This window comes from Gavia stellata, chromosome 11 (assembly GCF_030936135.1).
Source record: "Gavia stellata isolate bGavSte3 chromosome 11, bGavSte3.hap2, whole genome shotgun sequence".
NCBI classification, from domain to species: Eukaryota; Metazoa; Chordata; class Aves; order Gaviiformes; family Gaviidae; genus Gavia; species Gavia stellata.
This window is the reverse complement of record NC_082604.1, coordinates 8,698,349-8,714,591: the sequence shown is the minus strand read 5'-3', so window position 1 is coordinate 8,714,591 and position 16,243 is coordinate 8,698,349. Positions and strand designations below refer to the sequence as shown.

At 39.4% G+C, this 16,243-nt stretch overlaps 1 protein-coding gene across 2 annotated transcripts in view; it reads right to left on the bottom strand.

Moving 5' to 3' along the window:
* PXYLP1 (2-phosphoxylose phosphatase 1) overlaps positions 1 to 16,243 on the bottom strand; it is a 42,592-nt gene that overhangs the window by 8,357 nt on the left and 17,992 nt on the right. Inside the window, exons 1-3 of one of the 2 annotated variants that reach the window (XM_059822751.1) lie at positions 14,108 to 14,207; positions 8,560 to 8,721; positions 7,487 to 7,613 (exon numbers count right to left, since the gene is read on the bottom strand). In XM_059822751.1, the coding sequence (XP_059678734.1) occupies positions 7,487 to 7,613; positions 8,560 to 8,721; positions 14,108 to 14,207 (389 nt within the window). Of the gene's footprint in view, positions 1 to 7,486; positions 7,614 to 8,559; positions 8,722 to 14,107; positions 14,208 to 16,243 lie in introns of those variants that run through there. The other variant, XM_059822752.1, reaches the window with a different exon arrangement.

Below are 16,243 nucleotides of genomic sequence, written 5' to 3'. Positions count from 1 at the left end.
GTAGTAGTAATAATAATAATAAAAAACAATCACAGTATGAAGGCCATTGCTAGACTTGATAGTTAATTCATAGAGCAAGAACAAAATCATCCTTACTTCTCAGGGCTACTTGTTTCAGGACCACTCAGGAAAATATTGCTATTGATTTATATTGTCTACTTGTGAAACATTTGCTTCCTTAGTGATCCTTGTGAGCAGAAACTGGTTTTTTTGAAGAATTCTAACATAAATAGAAATCAGATCTAGAGCAGAGTTTTGTTCCTCCTTTAGACCTAAGCTGCAAATCAGACCCAACAAGGCCAATTTTTGGTAAAAATTCCCCACCCCTCAATCCTTACATTTATTAATTTTAGGACTACTTTTGACCAAAATTAATTCCTGGATAGGAACAGGCTGAGATTCCTTTAACATTCTTTCCAATCAAAGCTCTTGGACTACTGAACTATTGCCTTATTTCTAGTATGTGTACTGTAAAATGAAGTACAGTGTAAGGTTTATTTCTTCAACAAACCTGATGGCCAACAAACCACAGCATTCAATCTGTCCTCCAACGCATTAAACTGAATACTCTTTTGAACGACCTCCAAATTTCAGACTACATATCTATAAAAATTGCAAAGTTAATCTAATTAAGATGAAGTACGGTATTTAAGAAACAGACGTGGAAAGACATTATCTTGACAGGACTACATGCAACTACAGTTTATTTAATAATTTACATGTTCATAAAAATTCAAGAATGGCATAGTGTACCTTCACCATCATATAAGATGCTACAGACAAAAAATATGTTGGTCAGGTTATGATGAAAAGATAAACTGCGATAGAAGAAATACTTTAATTAAGATCAATTACTAAAAGTCATTTATTTAAAACTAAAACTGAGTAGTTAATCACGTAGAAAACTAACAGCAGATTATGGATGCTTCACAAAATTAAGGAGGGGTAAACTTTTTATTCCTCTTACCCCTGTTACTGCACAGTGCTGTCCTCACACAGCACTATACTCTAGAGTTCTGCAGGAGATCTATATGCCTCAGGAAAGAACTTGTGGAGGTGGACATTGATACAAGCGAGATATTGATTTTTTTTTTTTTTTAATTTTCACAAATGGCATTTATCTATGCAAATGTCACTTCTGTTAGTAAATGCGGAATTTGCAAAAGCCAAGAGGACCAAACTTCTCACAAGAAGCTGCAGAAGTCTCAGTGTGTCACTTGGTGAGTAAACATGACCACGGCAAGCACACACCAAGCTTCTGACAACTAAACATTACCTTTTTGTAATCGTATTGTACCAGATTCTGTCTGTTAACTATACCAAAAGCAAGTCCCTTTTCTCTTTACTTAAAATGCAAAAAATTATTTTACAACTTCAAGCAAAAATAACATGTGCTTTCTGTGAAGTTCAAGTAGATAAAAAAAGCGTTGGCTCAAAGGACTGTACTGTTCCCTTTTTAGAAGGCTAAAGAATGGAAAGAGCCACTAAAAACAACAATAGATAACTGTAGTCTACAAAAGAGATCCTTAAGACAGCATTAGTACTGTTGGGGCTTATTTATTCATAAAGGTCTTACAGCTTTTATCTTTTTATAACAAAATCTATAGTGATCCAGTTCACTGCTCTTCTGAGTCTTTAGAGAAGTCAGAAGAGGGGCCTCAGGAGACCTTTCTTCACCTAATTCTAGTCTGGATCATGCTTTGACCTCTCTCCAAGTCAAATCCACACCTCCTTTAGCTCACAATATGATACTTGCCTCGCCCACACTTTTCTCTCTCATTTTTCTGGCAGTTTCAAGACATGTGCATATTGAACCTAAAATTCAAATATTTGTTACTAAGCTTCTTATGATTAACATCAACACCTCTCAAAATGCCTTAAAGCGTATGCCAATTAACCCAGCACACTATCAAGTTATAGCAGTCTTCTGAAATCATTGTAGCATCTTCCAAAAAGCATGTCTTCTCTATCTTGCGTACAAACTCAATGAAGAGCAGTGCTATTTTTTTTACTTGTGACACTACAAATCTAAGCTACAAAAGGAAAAAGAAGTAGGAGATTGATTTATTCCCCCCATAAGCAAACACTACAATGAAAGGATTTTCATAACATCATTCAATTAATTTTCTTGAGGAAAAAAGTATGTATTATTCAGTTCCCTTTGGAAATTTGCATCCAGAACAATGAAAATAATAATAATATTAATTGAAGTTTTAGATGGAAGAAATCTCCAAAGCATTTAATCCATTTGCTTATATTCATTCCACACTTATATGTCACAATCCATAATTCACAAAACCGAAGCGTGACCTCAAGGCTATTTTGCATACCTATTAGAAGTCCACGGGGCTGTAGCATAATCTGCTTAATTAATGAATTCCATCAGCTGAATGCCAAGTCAAATAAAGAACAGACTGAGTATGAGCAGCATACTTATCTGAAACTCAAGTCCAGAAAGCTTAAACAAGCCAGACTTTCAATCAGACATCTCAACTTAATTATACAGCATCAAGAAACCTTCAGTTCAAAGGTAGCAATTATATACCTTGTAATACTCTCAATATAAATACGTTTACAGTCAAGCACCAAATTTACATCACAAAGGAATATAAGCCTGACAGCCAAACGTGGCAAATAGCTTCCTGATGTTAAAGTAATAAATGTTCCATTCAGAACAATGGCAGAAACAGTAACAATTCTAGCTTTATTCAGAAAGGTCAGCTTTAACACATCTGGACAGAATGGTACACAGCCAACTCCTTTGATCTTTCTGCTGCCCTTTCAAAGTTGACCAGGAGATTCTATTTTACATAAACTTTGTTCTCAAGGAGACAAGGTCTTTTTGGTTCTCCACTCATTTTTAGTGGCTGTGAATAGTAGTGGATATATCACCTATACATTGATGTTCTAATGTTTCATAAATCAGTAACAGCCAAGGGTATCTACACTGTTGGCCTCCTCACATCCTGACACTATGCCCTCTTAACTGCTTGACTTGGTCATTCTCTTGGCAGTGTCAAAAGCTGCACTACTTGCTTGCCTTTTATGGATAGTTCTCCTGACTCCAGGGCCTTTATGTTGTATTCCTTGCCTGAAACTGAAGTGGAAATAGCTATAAAAGCTTCTCTGACAAACACAAAACTGATGTCTCTTGTGGCACTGGAATATTGAGAAATACAGCTACTCATCCAACTTTGTCACTTGCAGTTAACATCTTTGCAATAAAGTTTTCTCACATACGTTCTAACGTGACAGACATTGAGCAAGATCAGAAGATCAGAGCCTTTAAGAACTCCAAAAGGAATCTGAATCATATTTCTTTACTTGGTATTTCATGCTGAAAATAATCTCACCCCTTAAAGGCAGGTCATTAAAAATGTTATCATAGCTATTAGCAAATGATTAATTTTCAATCTTGTTAGAGAAATTAATTGCCCACTCAACTCTATGGCAGAGATAACTGGAGTTTGGTCTCCTGTCTGCAACCTCAGGGCTGCGTATCTAATTTCAGAAAGGCAGTCAGCTTGCAGCGCACACAGAGGACTGTTGGGGTTGGGCGCCTCTCAAAGAATTCAGACTTCTCTTGGAGGATGTTAGGTAAGACCACTGAATGCCACTGCTTAACAAAACAAGCATTTTGGTGGAAGTTGAAGTATGAATACAGAAAAGCAGCAGCCAACATGATAGCAGAGGAAACTTTTAAAAAAAAATAAATTACACTACGTAAAAGGTCCCAGAACACTATCACTTATACAACTTGTTCAGTACAGTCAGAAAAATCAGATATTTTGGTTTGTATTCATCGACAGGCATTCCAAAAGAGTAGTATCATTTCAAAAAAGAAGAATATGGTTTTGTTCAATTTCTGATTTTAGTACTTGTAGCAAGCAGCTAAGAAAGATGTAAGTACATATATACACTCTAAAACCAGTGAAATTAGAACCTATTTGAATTTTCTAAATTCCAATGACGTGTTAGCTATAAAAAGCAGATTCCTCATGTCTATTTTTCTTCCCATTTTGTTCTTAAAACATATACATAAATTTTTGTATGTATATTTGTATACATTGTAGAAAAAAGTGTATATATGTGGAATATTGTATTTTTCTCTGTTTAGAGGAAAAAAAATTGCAAGTTTTCCTCTGTTTAGATCTTTATACAAAACGTGGGCAGATAGATAGGGTAGCCTGACTATAACTTGGGAGCTCCTAAATCTGTTTCCTACAAACAGGTAGAGACACAGATGGGTTAAAACCGATGATAATTTCAAGCTTTCGTAGGGTTACCCCAACCACCATAACAGTAGCTTGATTCAGCAATAACAGTTACTTTTCAATTACTTGTGCCAAACAGCATTGCAACAGTGACTACAACTGCAGACAGCATTGCAAGCCTCGCAAATTTCAGGACATCTACTAATAACAAAGGCAGTTTCTTTTACGCAGCCAGATATCTGAAAAGAAAAGCAACGTATTTCAGCTTTCCTCAGAGAAAGATCCAATTTGCTGACCATTTTCTCCCAGCCTTTGTGTCCACTACCGTATGTATCTAGTTAGCAAGCCTCTTTAATCAAGCTTCCCATCACCTTTACAAGTGTATTGGATTTGTGTGGTGAGGTTTTGGTAGCTGGGGGGCTACAGGGGTGGCTTCTGTGAGAAGCTGCTAGAAGCTTCCCCCATGTCCGATAGAGCCAATGCCAGCCGGCTCCAAGACGGACCCGCTGCTGGCCAAGGCCGAGCCAATCGGTGACAGTGGTAGTGCCTGTGGGATAACATAGTTAAGAAGGGGAAAAAAACCAAAACAGGGCAACAGCAGTGGAGAGAGGAGTGAGAATATGTGAGAAAAACAACTCTGCAGACCCAAGGTCAGTGAAGAAGGAGGGGAGGAGGTGCTCCAGGTGCCGGAGCAGAGATTCCCCGGCAGCCCGTGGTGAAGACCATGGTGAGGCAGGCTGTGCCCCTGCAGCCCATGGGGGTTAACGGTAGAGCAGACACCCACCTGCAGCCTGTGGAGGACCCCACGCCGGAGCAGGTGGATGTGCCCGAAGGAGGCTGCGACCCCATGGGAAGCCTACGCTGGAGCAGGCTTCTGGCAGGACCTGTGGACCCGTGGAGAGAGAGGAGCCCACGCTGGAGCAGGTTTGCTGGCAGGACTTGTGACCCCATGGGAGACCCACACTGGAGCAGTCTGTTCCTGAAGGACTGCACCCCGTGGAAGGGATCCACACTGGAGCAGTTTGTGAAGAACTGCAGCCCGTTGGAAGGACTCACGTTGGAGAAGTTCATGGAGAACTGTCTCCCATGGGAGGGACCCCATGCTGGAGCAGGGGAAGAGCGTGAGGAGTCCTCCCCCTGGGGAGGAAGGAGCAGCAGAAACGACGTGTGGTGAACTGACTGTAACCCCCATTCCCTGCCACCCTCTGTCACTTGGGGGGACGAGGTAGAGAAAATTGGGAGTGAAGCTGAGCCCAGGAAGAAGGGAGGGGTGGGGGGAAGGTGTTTTAAGATTTGGTTTCATTTCTCATTATCCTACTCTGATTTGATTGGTAATAAACTAATTTCCCTGACCCGAGCCTGTTTTGCCCATGACAGTAATTGCTGAGTGATCTTCCTGTCCTTATCTCGACCCATGAGCCTTTCATTGTATTTTCTCCCCCCTGTCCAGCTGAGGAGGGGAAGTGACGGAGCAGCTTGGTGGGCACCTGGCATCCAGCCAAGGTCAGCCCACCACAACAAGTATGAGATGAAGCTATACTGAATTAGTTTCAAGTATTCTTTCATATCACTTCAGCATATTTTAGCAACATTCCTACTGTGCAATATTACTACTGCGTTTCATTTTTAATATACTTGAGCCAGAAACAGACGCAGGACTAGATATGAAAATCGGTTCATTTTTTCAAGTAGAACAGCTATAGACTACTAATCACAAATCTGAAAGTGTACCATAATCCATCTTCTCCTTCAGAGAGATTCTTTTGTTAAAAACCCACTGAGGAAAAGCTGAAAGGACATAGTATTTCAGGTATAAGAGATAAAATCATAAATGCTACTGATGACTGGAAGCTACTAAAATTTTAAGGAACACAGCCCATGAATCTATCAAAATGAGAAACACATATTTGAGGTATCTAAGTCAGAAATGCACTTTCAGCATACTGGTAACACTTTCAGCACGACAGAGTAAAGCCACTTCTAAATAATTATACACCAGAAAAGCAGGAACATAATTTCTTTAAAGACAGAGGAGATTCCATGCTATTTGGGAAAAAGGTATTTACAGTATATCCACATTGCTTTGTATATCAGTAGATCAGGAGACCTACTATGCCTCTTTTCCTGAGTAATGTACGCAGGTACACAAAGCAGATGCAGCCCCCAGCCACTGAAATCTCCACACCTGACACTGCTGAGTGGGCAACAACATAAAGGGGTAGATTTGCCTACGGGTTTTGCTAACACATCTGAGAGTTTTTCTTGGTATTTTTCTTTTAACTGTAAGAATCCAGTAGGTTCACTAGAAAGTCCTCTGCTGAGGAAAAAAAAAAGTAATACCATAGATCCTACTTAAAAGGAGAAAAAACACTTGTCATTAAGCAAGCTAGGACAAAGGTTGGTGATTTACATCATCACTGTTTATTTCTACACTATACTTCATCTTTATCAATAAGTAAACTCTAATGAAAGAAAGGTTCTTGCACAAGGAAGAGAAGCAAGTCAGATATATCTACAGTTCAAACTGGTTCAGCTATGAAGAAAAGCATCAGCAAGCTACAGAGACATGATGTTAGACAGAAGCACACGATATCAAAACAGAAATGTAAATGATGTTTTAATGATAGTCAGATATAAATAACTTATGTGGGACAGTTTTCAACAGCAAGCTGTAACTGCAGGAAAAGGGTAGTATTCAAGTAGCAAACAGTGCACTTTCTGTTTAACCTGTATTTTAATGGTTAAGTGTAAACCCTCCCTCTTTTTTTTCCTTAAAAGTACTTTGATACAGATCATTAATTTAAGGAAACTCTGATAACTGATATTTCTGGGGAAAAAAAAAATAATATAAAACACAAATATCCATTTTCCTATGGCAGTGACCAACTGAGACCTTTTTGCTTTCACACAAAAGGAAGCATGCTTAGTGGAAATGGAAGAGACATTCTGAAACACTGCACTTAAATTTTCAAAATGTGTAGAAGCTTATCTAAGAGGAACGGTAACCTAAATATTCAGTTAAATAGCTTTTACTTTTTACAGAAACACCAAGAATTTCTTCTGGTCTGAACTAGTAGCAAGTAATAGTTCCTGTTTCAAAGGAAATATTGTGCACCACTGACACAGGGCTTTTTTTTTTTTTAATCCACCACAATACACAAAGATCAGAAGTCACAACATACTTCAAGCTGCACAAATTGTTTCCTGAAGAGGAACAAAATAATTATCAAGCAAAACACAAACTTAGTAATGATAAAAGCCAAGAATTTTACCTGCTAGGCAGCAACATACAGTCAATGTCAGGTCTCTTTGTCTTGGGAATGGCATATAGCGGGTACCTATCTCCGTGTCGAATCAACACTTGAACTGACACTAGCTTAAAATAATGAGGTGCATGACCTAAAACAAAGGGAGAGAAAGAAAAAAAAAAAAAAGAGGAAAAAATAATGTAAAAATTTAAGTGAATGTTACCTAAATCTTTTCCCTGGGAGCTTTTTCTTTAAGAAAAAAAGCAGGTATAATTGGCTTGATAGCTTTGGTGTTGCAATGAAAGAAAAACCCCGTAAGAAATGGTAACTTACTGTCCCCAGAAAGATTTCACTTTAAATTGCAACACAACTTACGCAAGACTGAGGTTCTTGGCACACTCTCCACAGTACATCCAAAGTCCAAAAACCATACAAGACATTATTCAAGCACTGATCTCCACCAACATAATATGGCTACCCTACTCTTATGATGCCTCTCTTCCAGACTGCTATCATAATGATGAATTTTGCAGCATGCCTAATTGGGAGCTTTTTGATATACTAGTTTGTGATTTATTTTATATGCATTAGTGGGATATGCTAATGAGGGAATTCATTCAGACTAACTTGCTGCTGCAGCCACTATAGGGTGAAGAATGCAAAAGTGTCTTCTAGCTGACTATGTCTAATGGTTTGGAGTTCCAAAATTAACTAATTCTGGTTGGGGTTTTTTTCCAGAACTCCAAGTCAACTGTTTTTCAGATGTTAATAATATAATTTGCAATGCAGCTCATTTGTAATAAGCATTATAATTCAAATATTTAATATCTATATCACTCCCACCCCTTTCAGTTTTAGGTCTCAAGTTGACCATTGACTAGAAGCAGAACCAGTTCCAAGTAATCAAAACAGAAGGATACAAAGGGAAGGAAAGAAGAACAGCACATTTTGAATGATTTAACACAATTCAGCAAGCAGCTGGCGTTTGCTGTACCTTCTCCAAGCACCAAAGAACTGACAATGCACAAAGTTACCGTTTCCAATGACAGCAATTAGAAGCAAGCAACTAAACTGTTATTTCCATTCACAAAGCTTACCTTCCATGCTGCGTTCAGCAATGGTGGGAATATTGCAGTAAACATGAGCTTCATAAACAGGATCTATTGCAGGAGGCTCAGTCAGCAAATCAGGCATTATTCTCTTTCGGCTTTTAGGATTCAAACCATCTTCCCTGATGGGGTTTACTGGGATTAAATGCACTGAAAGATACAAAACATACAGCATATACAGGAGGGTTTAAGGACATATAGGACTGACTTTTTTTTAAAAAAAGTAATTATGCACAAAGACTGTGGTTTCCATGAAAGGATGACACTCTACAGTTTAGATCCTTGTTGTGAATTTTTCATGACTTACATAGTCAAGAAGGCAAGCCCAGAGAGCTCTTCAGCAAAGTCAATGCTTGGCTAAGACTGCAGAAATACATCTGGATGTAGAACAACTCTGCTGTTTGCACTCTTCTTGAAGCTGCTTTTTCTGTCAGTCTCTCATGAAGCTCTAAGAGCACGAATAGGAAGAAAAGGGCCATAACAGGCCCAGCTGCCTCTCATAATTTTAACTTGACATCAGCAAAAGACACAGCACAGTTATAATGATGGTACAACAAACCATTGGGAAAACAAAGTAATCAAGATTGAAGGGGCTGTATTCTCCATCACTTTCTTTACTAATCCCCACCCTTACATGGCTACCTTGCCAGCCTTAAATAGTCTGACTTATCTAAAGAAAATACACACAAAATATATTTGTTGAAATGTAACTGAGACTACCACAAAAAATGTTAAATGCAAAGAAATGCAGTTAACACTTACTCACAGCAGGGAAATTAACAGAAGTACCACCACTAGTTTTCCAACATGTAGAAGCATGCTGAAGCGTATCTGAATTTAAGGCCAGAGTTGTATTGACAACATCTTTTTACCTTGTATTGATGTGAAAGCACTAGTTAATTTATGAGCCTTGTAAGACTACACTCGTAACAACAAATGCCCACATTTTTTTTTTCTATTAGTATCTTTTGGTATTTGAACAGGGGCAGATATAGAGGTGAAAATGAGGAGGAAAAGTGTTCCTGTTTTTACCCCATTAGTCTTCTGTGGCGAGAGGAAAAAAAGAAAAAAAGAAAAAAGACGAGAGAACAAATTTCGAAGCAGAATTTACTAATTCTTCTGGGTCAGTTCCTCAGTTGCATCTTGACTCCCAATCCTAATCTTAGAGGCAAATTTGTTCCGCAATATAGAGTTGTGAGGACAAATAATACCAATGAAGACAGCAAACTGAAGTGAAACACACAAAGATTTTAAGAGCATGTAGCCGTTAATATAACACAGACTCTTCATTCTTACACCACAATACACTACTTCAAATATTTTAATGTGGTTTCTCCTTGCCTGCCAAAACCAAAATTCAAGCATCTTCTATACCCTTGCTAGTGCTGTTGACATGGCTAATACCCGCAAAGCGCAGTGACTAAACTTCTTAAGCTGTTTCAGATTTTGCATGCCCACAGGACTGTGCTTGGCAAGAATATTAAACTGCGATTTTTACTTTGGCCATTTAAACTGCAGGGCTCAGCTGCCATTCCAGCATTTATTTATCAGATTCATTTTTTAGCTCCTTCCATGCTAAGACTCGCATTACTGTGAGACATTGCAAACCACTGCCCAAGAAACTCGAGCAGTAACGCAGAGCCTTGGCAATACCTATCAGAGGTTGTACCTCTGGCTTGAAGGGGGCTTGCAGCAAATTTGTATTTGGGCTATAAATCCTAAACTTAAGAATGTGTTACAACAGCTTCTAGACTCTGCAAATAAACAGCATTACAAGACAGTAGTTGCCTAAAGAGTATAAATGGGAAATTACAGCAGTTATGTTATACTGGTCAAGTTTCCTAGCCAGAAAAGGTTAGGAGCAACAACTTTCAGCTTTCTGTTAACAGATTTTCTCCAGAGCAACTTACAGCATTGCTACTGCTCACTTAATGTCACAAAAACGTACAGAGTTGGCTTAAGTACTCACGGAGGTAATGAAGCTCAAGTCAGCTTTAACCCATGAGTGTTTCAGAAGACAGGAGAAACCACACCCCGATAACAGCAGCTACAAACTCCAGTACTAAAATTTGGTTGGGAGATGTAAAACCGAAAAAACAAACCTAATTTTTTATCCAAGGCAGTTTTAACTACAAAAGACTGAACAGATCACATTTTTGCACTGAGACAATTAGCTACAGCAGTCAACAGATGCATACATTACCTTACTAAGATCAAATGCCTATGATTCATGGGGCCAACTATTTTGTTTGCAGATAGCAAGTCTCATTTCAAATCAAACTAGTTGAATAAATACTTTAACACTGCCAGACAAATTTAAGAAGGAAAAGCACTAAATCTTAAAGAGAAGAATCTACTCTACTTAAAATATTAAAAATAAAATTCAATATTAAAAATAGCACCTAAAGGATTATCAAATTACATATTCGAAGTTTAAAAAGCCACTGACAGAACACCCTTAAAGGAGACTCTTAAGTCAACACAGCAGTTATGGGTGCAACATAGGAATATTTTGTGGACTGGGAATGGACTCAGAAATTAGGAACAACAATAGTTCATGTCATTAATTTAAAAAAGCTTATTAAAACTATCCTATTCTAAATGCTGCTGCTAATGACATTTATTAATTAATCAGTAATAGCTGATAAATATTGCCCTTACTGTACAGTGAATAAGCTTGGCTTACACCAGGGAAGAAGGGACACAGCATTTCCCCACTAAACTAGCTCCACCCTGTCCACATCCAAGTATCTCAGATAGGGACTGGGCTAAAGGAGCTGCTAACCTTGAACCCGCCTGGGGCATAACCATGTTTTCTGGATCTCTGAACATATCTGAGCAACCGGATCTAGTGAAAAATGTCCCTGCCCACGGTGAGGGAATTGGACTAGATTATGTTTAAAAGGTCCCTTCCAACACAAACCATTCTATGATTTGATTTAAATGATTCAATTGTTTGTAGGTTTGACAAAGAAAATTCTCAAGAGGGTCAAAAAACTCCAGTCACCTAAACAAGCACTGTCGTAACAAGTAGTATTTACTTTTAATACACTTGAAATAACACATATTGGGAGGGGGCCGGGGGGGGGGGGGGGGGGGGGCAGAATCAAGCAAACTACCTATGCCTGGGTCTTCTATTTAACTATGTTAAACAGAAAAGAAAAAAACTCACATGATCTGGGCACCAATCTAAGCAATCCACCAGAAATTTTCACCAAAGGTATACACATAAAAATAGCAAGTATTTCAGAAGAGGGGGAAAACAAGACTAAGGAGAGATGAATTCCAGTTGGAAAGCTGCTTTCTGTTTGCTCAGCCTTACCGTCACGGTGACCCTGGAGAGCCCACCCAGCAAGGCTAGTCCTCCTCTCCCCTTGTTAAAGCTCCTCACAAGCTGTAACAACCCTGCAGTTTCCATGCTTTGGGATGAGGACCCCAAGTAGCACAGCCCCTCCTTGTACTTCTGCCTGCTCCACACAATGACAGAGGTACTTTCCATACCGACAGCTAAAGCCTCAGCTGTCTCTCAGTTGTTTTCTCATCTTCTGCCATTCCCTGCACATTGTTAGTGCCTTGCGTATTATGGTGGTTTCTCCTTTCTGCCTCCCTTTTTATTTCAAGTACTTCACGCTCCCTTGCTGTCTTCATTTATCCTGCTCCCTAGTTGCAGAGTCCTTCTTTGCACGCCTCATCCTCTCCAGCTCCCTACGGCACAGAAGGCTCATTTTGGTCCTCCATTTTGTTACCCATTATACCACATAGAGCAGTTATTTAAAGCTCTTTGAAGAGCTGACTGTCTCTCTGTATCCAAGTATTTCCTTACTGAAAGTCCTCCTCTGCAGTGTCAATCCCACCTTTGTCTACCACGCGGGGTTTCTGGTCCATGCGTAACCAGCAAACCTACAAGTAGTATTGGACTGACACAGCTCGGAGGAAGAACAAGAATGAAAAAAAAAAACCAACCCACACCAAAAAAAGTCCCTCAGACGGAGCTGAAATTCATCTTTTCACCAAACTCTGTTCTGCTCTTTCAGCTGTAAATCATTATAAGATCAGAATTCTATTATGTAGTTTTCACACGACTTTTTACAGCTTAGCACTATTTTATAACACTTGTTCTATTAGTTCACAGTAACATGCACTTGCCCAAAACAGAATTCTGCCACTGTGTACATAGCCATCCTTTAATCTTTGATTAGGGAAGTTTTTGAACAGGATCCTTATACTGCTGTGCCTTTCAAAGCTCATGTTTTACTATATCAGGAATACAACAATGTAAAACAAAAATGAAACAGATGATTTTAATGTGCACTTCCCACAGCCGGGGCAGTTAACAAAATATATCTGAAATATATTTGGTGATCTAACTGGAAACTTTGCCAACACTGAAACTATAGAGAATACGTACATATTATTATAGAGGTAGTTTGTCAACAAAAAGGGAAAGACAACTACATTTTATTTCCCAATTTTCATAAACTTAGTTTTAAAACTAAAGAAGCTACATAGAAACTACTCTGAAACTTTAATTTTGAAAAAGTTGTATCTAGGGAAAAAAGTAGAAGGCCTACAAAAACAATAAAATGAAAGAGACCTCAATGCAACGCTGCTTGGTGTCCCACCAAGTTAGAATTGTTTGAAACACAAAGTAAACCTAAACACATGGGCTGGTATCAGACAAAAGTAAGACCAAATCGAACAGCCATACAGCAAACGCAGTCCTGCGAGGGACAGAGGGGCACTGGTCACAAGGCAGAATAGCTAAATACTGCTGTAAAATCACTCCTTCACAAATTTTTGCAGCTCCAAACTGAGATACAATTTTTTTTAAGTTAACAAAATTCAGAGGAAATAAAATCCAAACTCTGATACTAATTTTAATTAAACAAAAAAACCTCCAGTAATTTTCATTTTAAATCAAACCACAGAACCTGAAGAACAAATCTTAAAATGAAGTTAACAGTTTGACTAAGAAATGTCTTTATGAACAAAACCAATGGCATCTGAATTATTATGACGTATGGTTTTAATCTCGGTGTACATTAAATATGACCTATTTAAAAAGCAAGAAGCTAATTTGTCCGACTGCCATGCACCCCACTCCCTGAATGCCACAAAATATACCAAAAAAGACAAATACTAGACAAGTAGTTTCTAAGCGAGAGAGTCAATCATTCAGAATTGCTTTCAGTACAATGATTGTAACAATTACTACGTTGCAACTAATTCCCTGTGGAAGAATGTCAAGTTTATCAAATCAACTATTGTACTCGGAAGCCCAAGCAGGGAGCCAGGCTGATATGAATTAGGGCTACAAAACTGACATGAATTTGACAGAATTCAGTACAGAAGAAAAACAAACACAAAGCAAAGTGCGGTTCATGTGGAAGAAACACCAAATTAAATGCTAAATCACTCCATTACCAGTTTCTCTCCTTCCTGCAGTCCTAGTTTCAGCTTGAAAAACAAAAGGTATCACCACTGTTTACCAATAAGAAAAATATTTATCCATGACAAAAAAAACACTAACATTTACCTAAAACCAGGAAGATGGGCAACAAAACCATTTTCCATTTCTGTTTTCCCTTGTAGCTCCAACCAGCCTGAGAAGAAGCAGCAGCAGCACAAGTAGCCATGTTAGTCTCAATTTTCTGACTAACCAGAGACCTGAAGTTTTCATCTTTTATGAACAGAAGGTCCTTTCAGCCCCATGCAAACGTAGTATTTAAAACAGTCACATGGAAATGAAGCCACACAGCAGAAATGCAAAAAAACCTCAACCCCACTGTAGGTAACCTTATGCTAATGGGTAAAGAAAAGCAAATGCGCATGTGAGAGAGCACAAAAAGCTATTTATCCCTCTTCCACCTTACTTTTTTTTTCCTCTCCCCTTTCTGCTCCTAGCAGGGCACTAACAAGGCTGCCTAGCACAGAGGAGAACACTCAGGCTTCTGAAATTCTGATGATGAATGTAGACTCCTCTTCCAGTGGCACTCTCTCTGAAAAAAAAGGAAACTAGGAAAGGAGAAGTGGAGGAAAGAACAACTGGAAAGAGACAGGAACCCTTCAAAACAACTGAGATGGGGGGAAAAAGGTGAAGATGCATGCAGCAGGAAAAACAATCTGGAAAAAGTAGGTAAGGCGCATGTGGACTGAAGAGCACGTAGTGCAACACGGAAGGTACCCACTGTCAGTTCGGAAGCGAGGCAGCCCGGGCACATCGCTGCAGGAGCTCCGGCGTCCTGCCACCCGGGCTTGATCCCTGCCACCCTGCGCTCACGGCCGAGGAGCACATCCCTAGGGTCGCTTTTAGAGCTCTGCTTGGGCTAACAAATGCGTATTTGGACATCAATGAAGTTGAAATACGCCTGCATGACGCACCATCCACCCTTCTCATTTTATTCTTTGTACAGCTAAATAAAGGCTTTGCAAGTCTCAGAGGTAAGATCTGTATTAACAGTGAGGGCCTTCAGCCATAATGCACAATGCCACAATCACTAATGTGCTGTATTTGACTGCTGAGTAATCACACACAAAAAAAAAAGGCTTCTCAGCCTCACACTGGTCAAACTATCAAGTACTATTAAGAAAAACAACCATAAAAATCTTTAAAAAGGCTTTCTAAGCCTTTGAACAAAAGCTTCTAAGCTTCAGATTTTATATTTATATAAAATATAAATGGAGTTACTAAACTTTTACATAAGTTGGTCTTAAATTTTCACTGTCCTCTAATTTATTAAAAATGTGCAGTTTAAAACAAAACACCTCCAGTAATTTTCACTTTAAGTCAAACCACTTGCCCTACAGAACCTGAAGACAAATTTTATATTTATATAAAATCTGTCCATACTGAACTTATGAAGAAGTGACAGTCCTCAGTATCTGCGCAGTCTCTATCCCTCAACCATCCACATCTGAACCTGCTTCTTTCACCACATCCCTGCTTCCCCTGGCACGTGCCCTTCCAATTTCTCCAGTTCTGCTGTGTCTTCTGCCTGTTCAGGAGCAAGTGGAGCTGGGGGCCCCTGAAGTGTAACCGCTACAGAGAGCTCCCTACGCAACTGCTGCCCTTTCTACTGCAGAGCAGGCTCCAAGCTTCAAGGTTTTCTTCCCACAGCACTGCTAACTTCCCCACGCACCACCCCACAGAAAAAAAAGAGTGAAGGGAGCTATGGGGGAGGTGGGTAACAGAAAGAAGAACAGCGGGGAGCTGGGGGGGGCATACCTAAATTCAACCTAGAAGAGCAACAACAAAATGATCTGCCTTGACAAACCCCTGACAAGCTAAAGAAGGTTCCTTGGAGTGTAATTTCTCCACAATACTTCAGCCTAGCACTAGTATGTGTTTCAAGGTCACGTAGGTAGAGCTTTCAGATTGCAGCTGTAGCTGGGCAGCAGAGGTAAGCACTTCCCTTTGTCTACACTTAAATACGCTATCAAACCAAAGGTCTGAAAATGGATGACCCAGAGTACAGATTCATCAACCTCATGGTATTCACCGAGCAGCCAAATGGGAGCAAACAGTGAAGCGAGACTACAGATAGCCCTTCCCTCTGAGTTTCCAAGGATTTGCAAACGTTCAGCACTAGCGGTGAGTTATCCACCGAGGCATGCCCAGGCACATATACCTATTTGACATACATTCAGCTTCTGGATTGCTACTGCTGTTCTG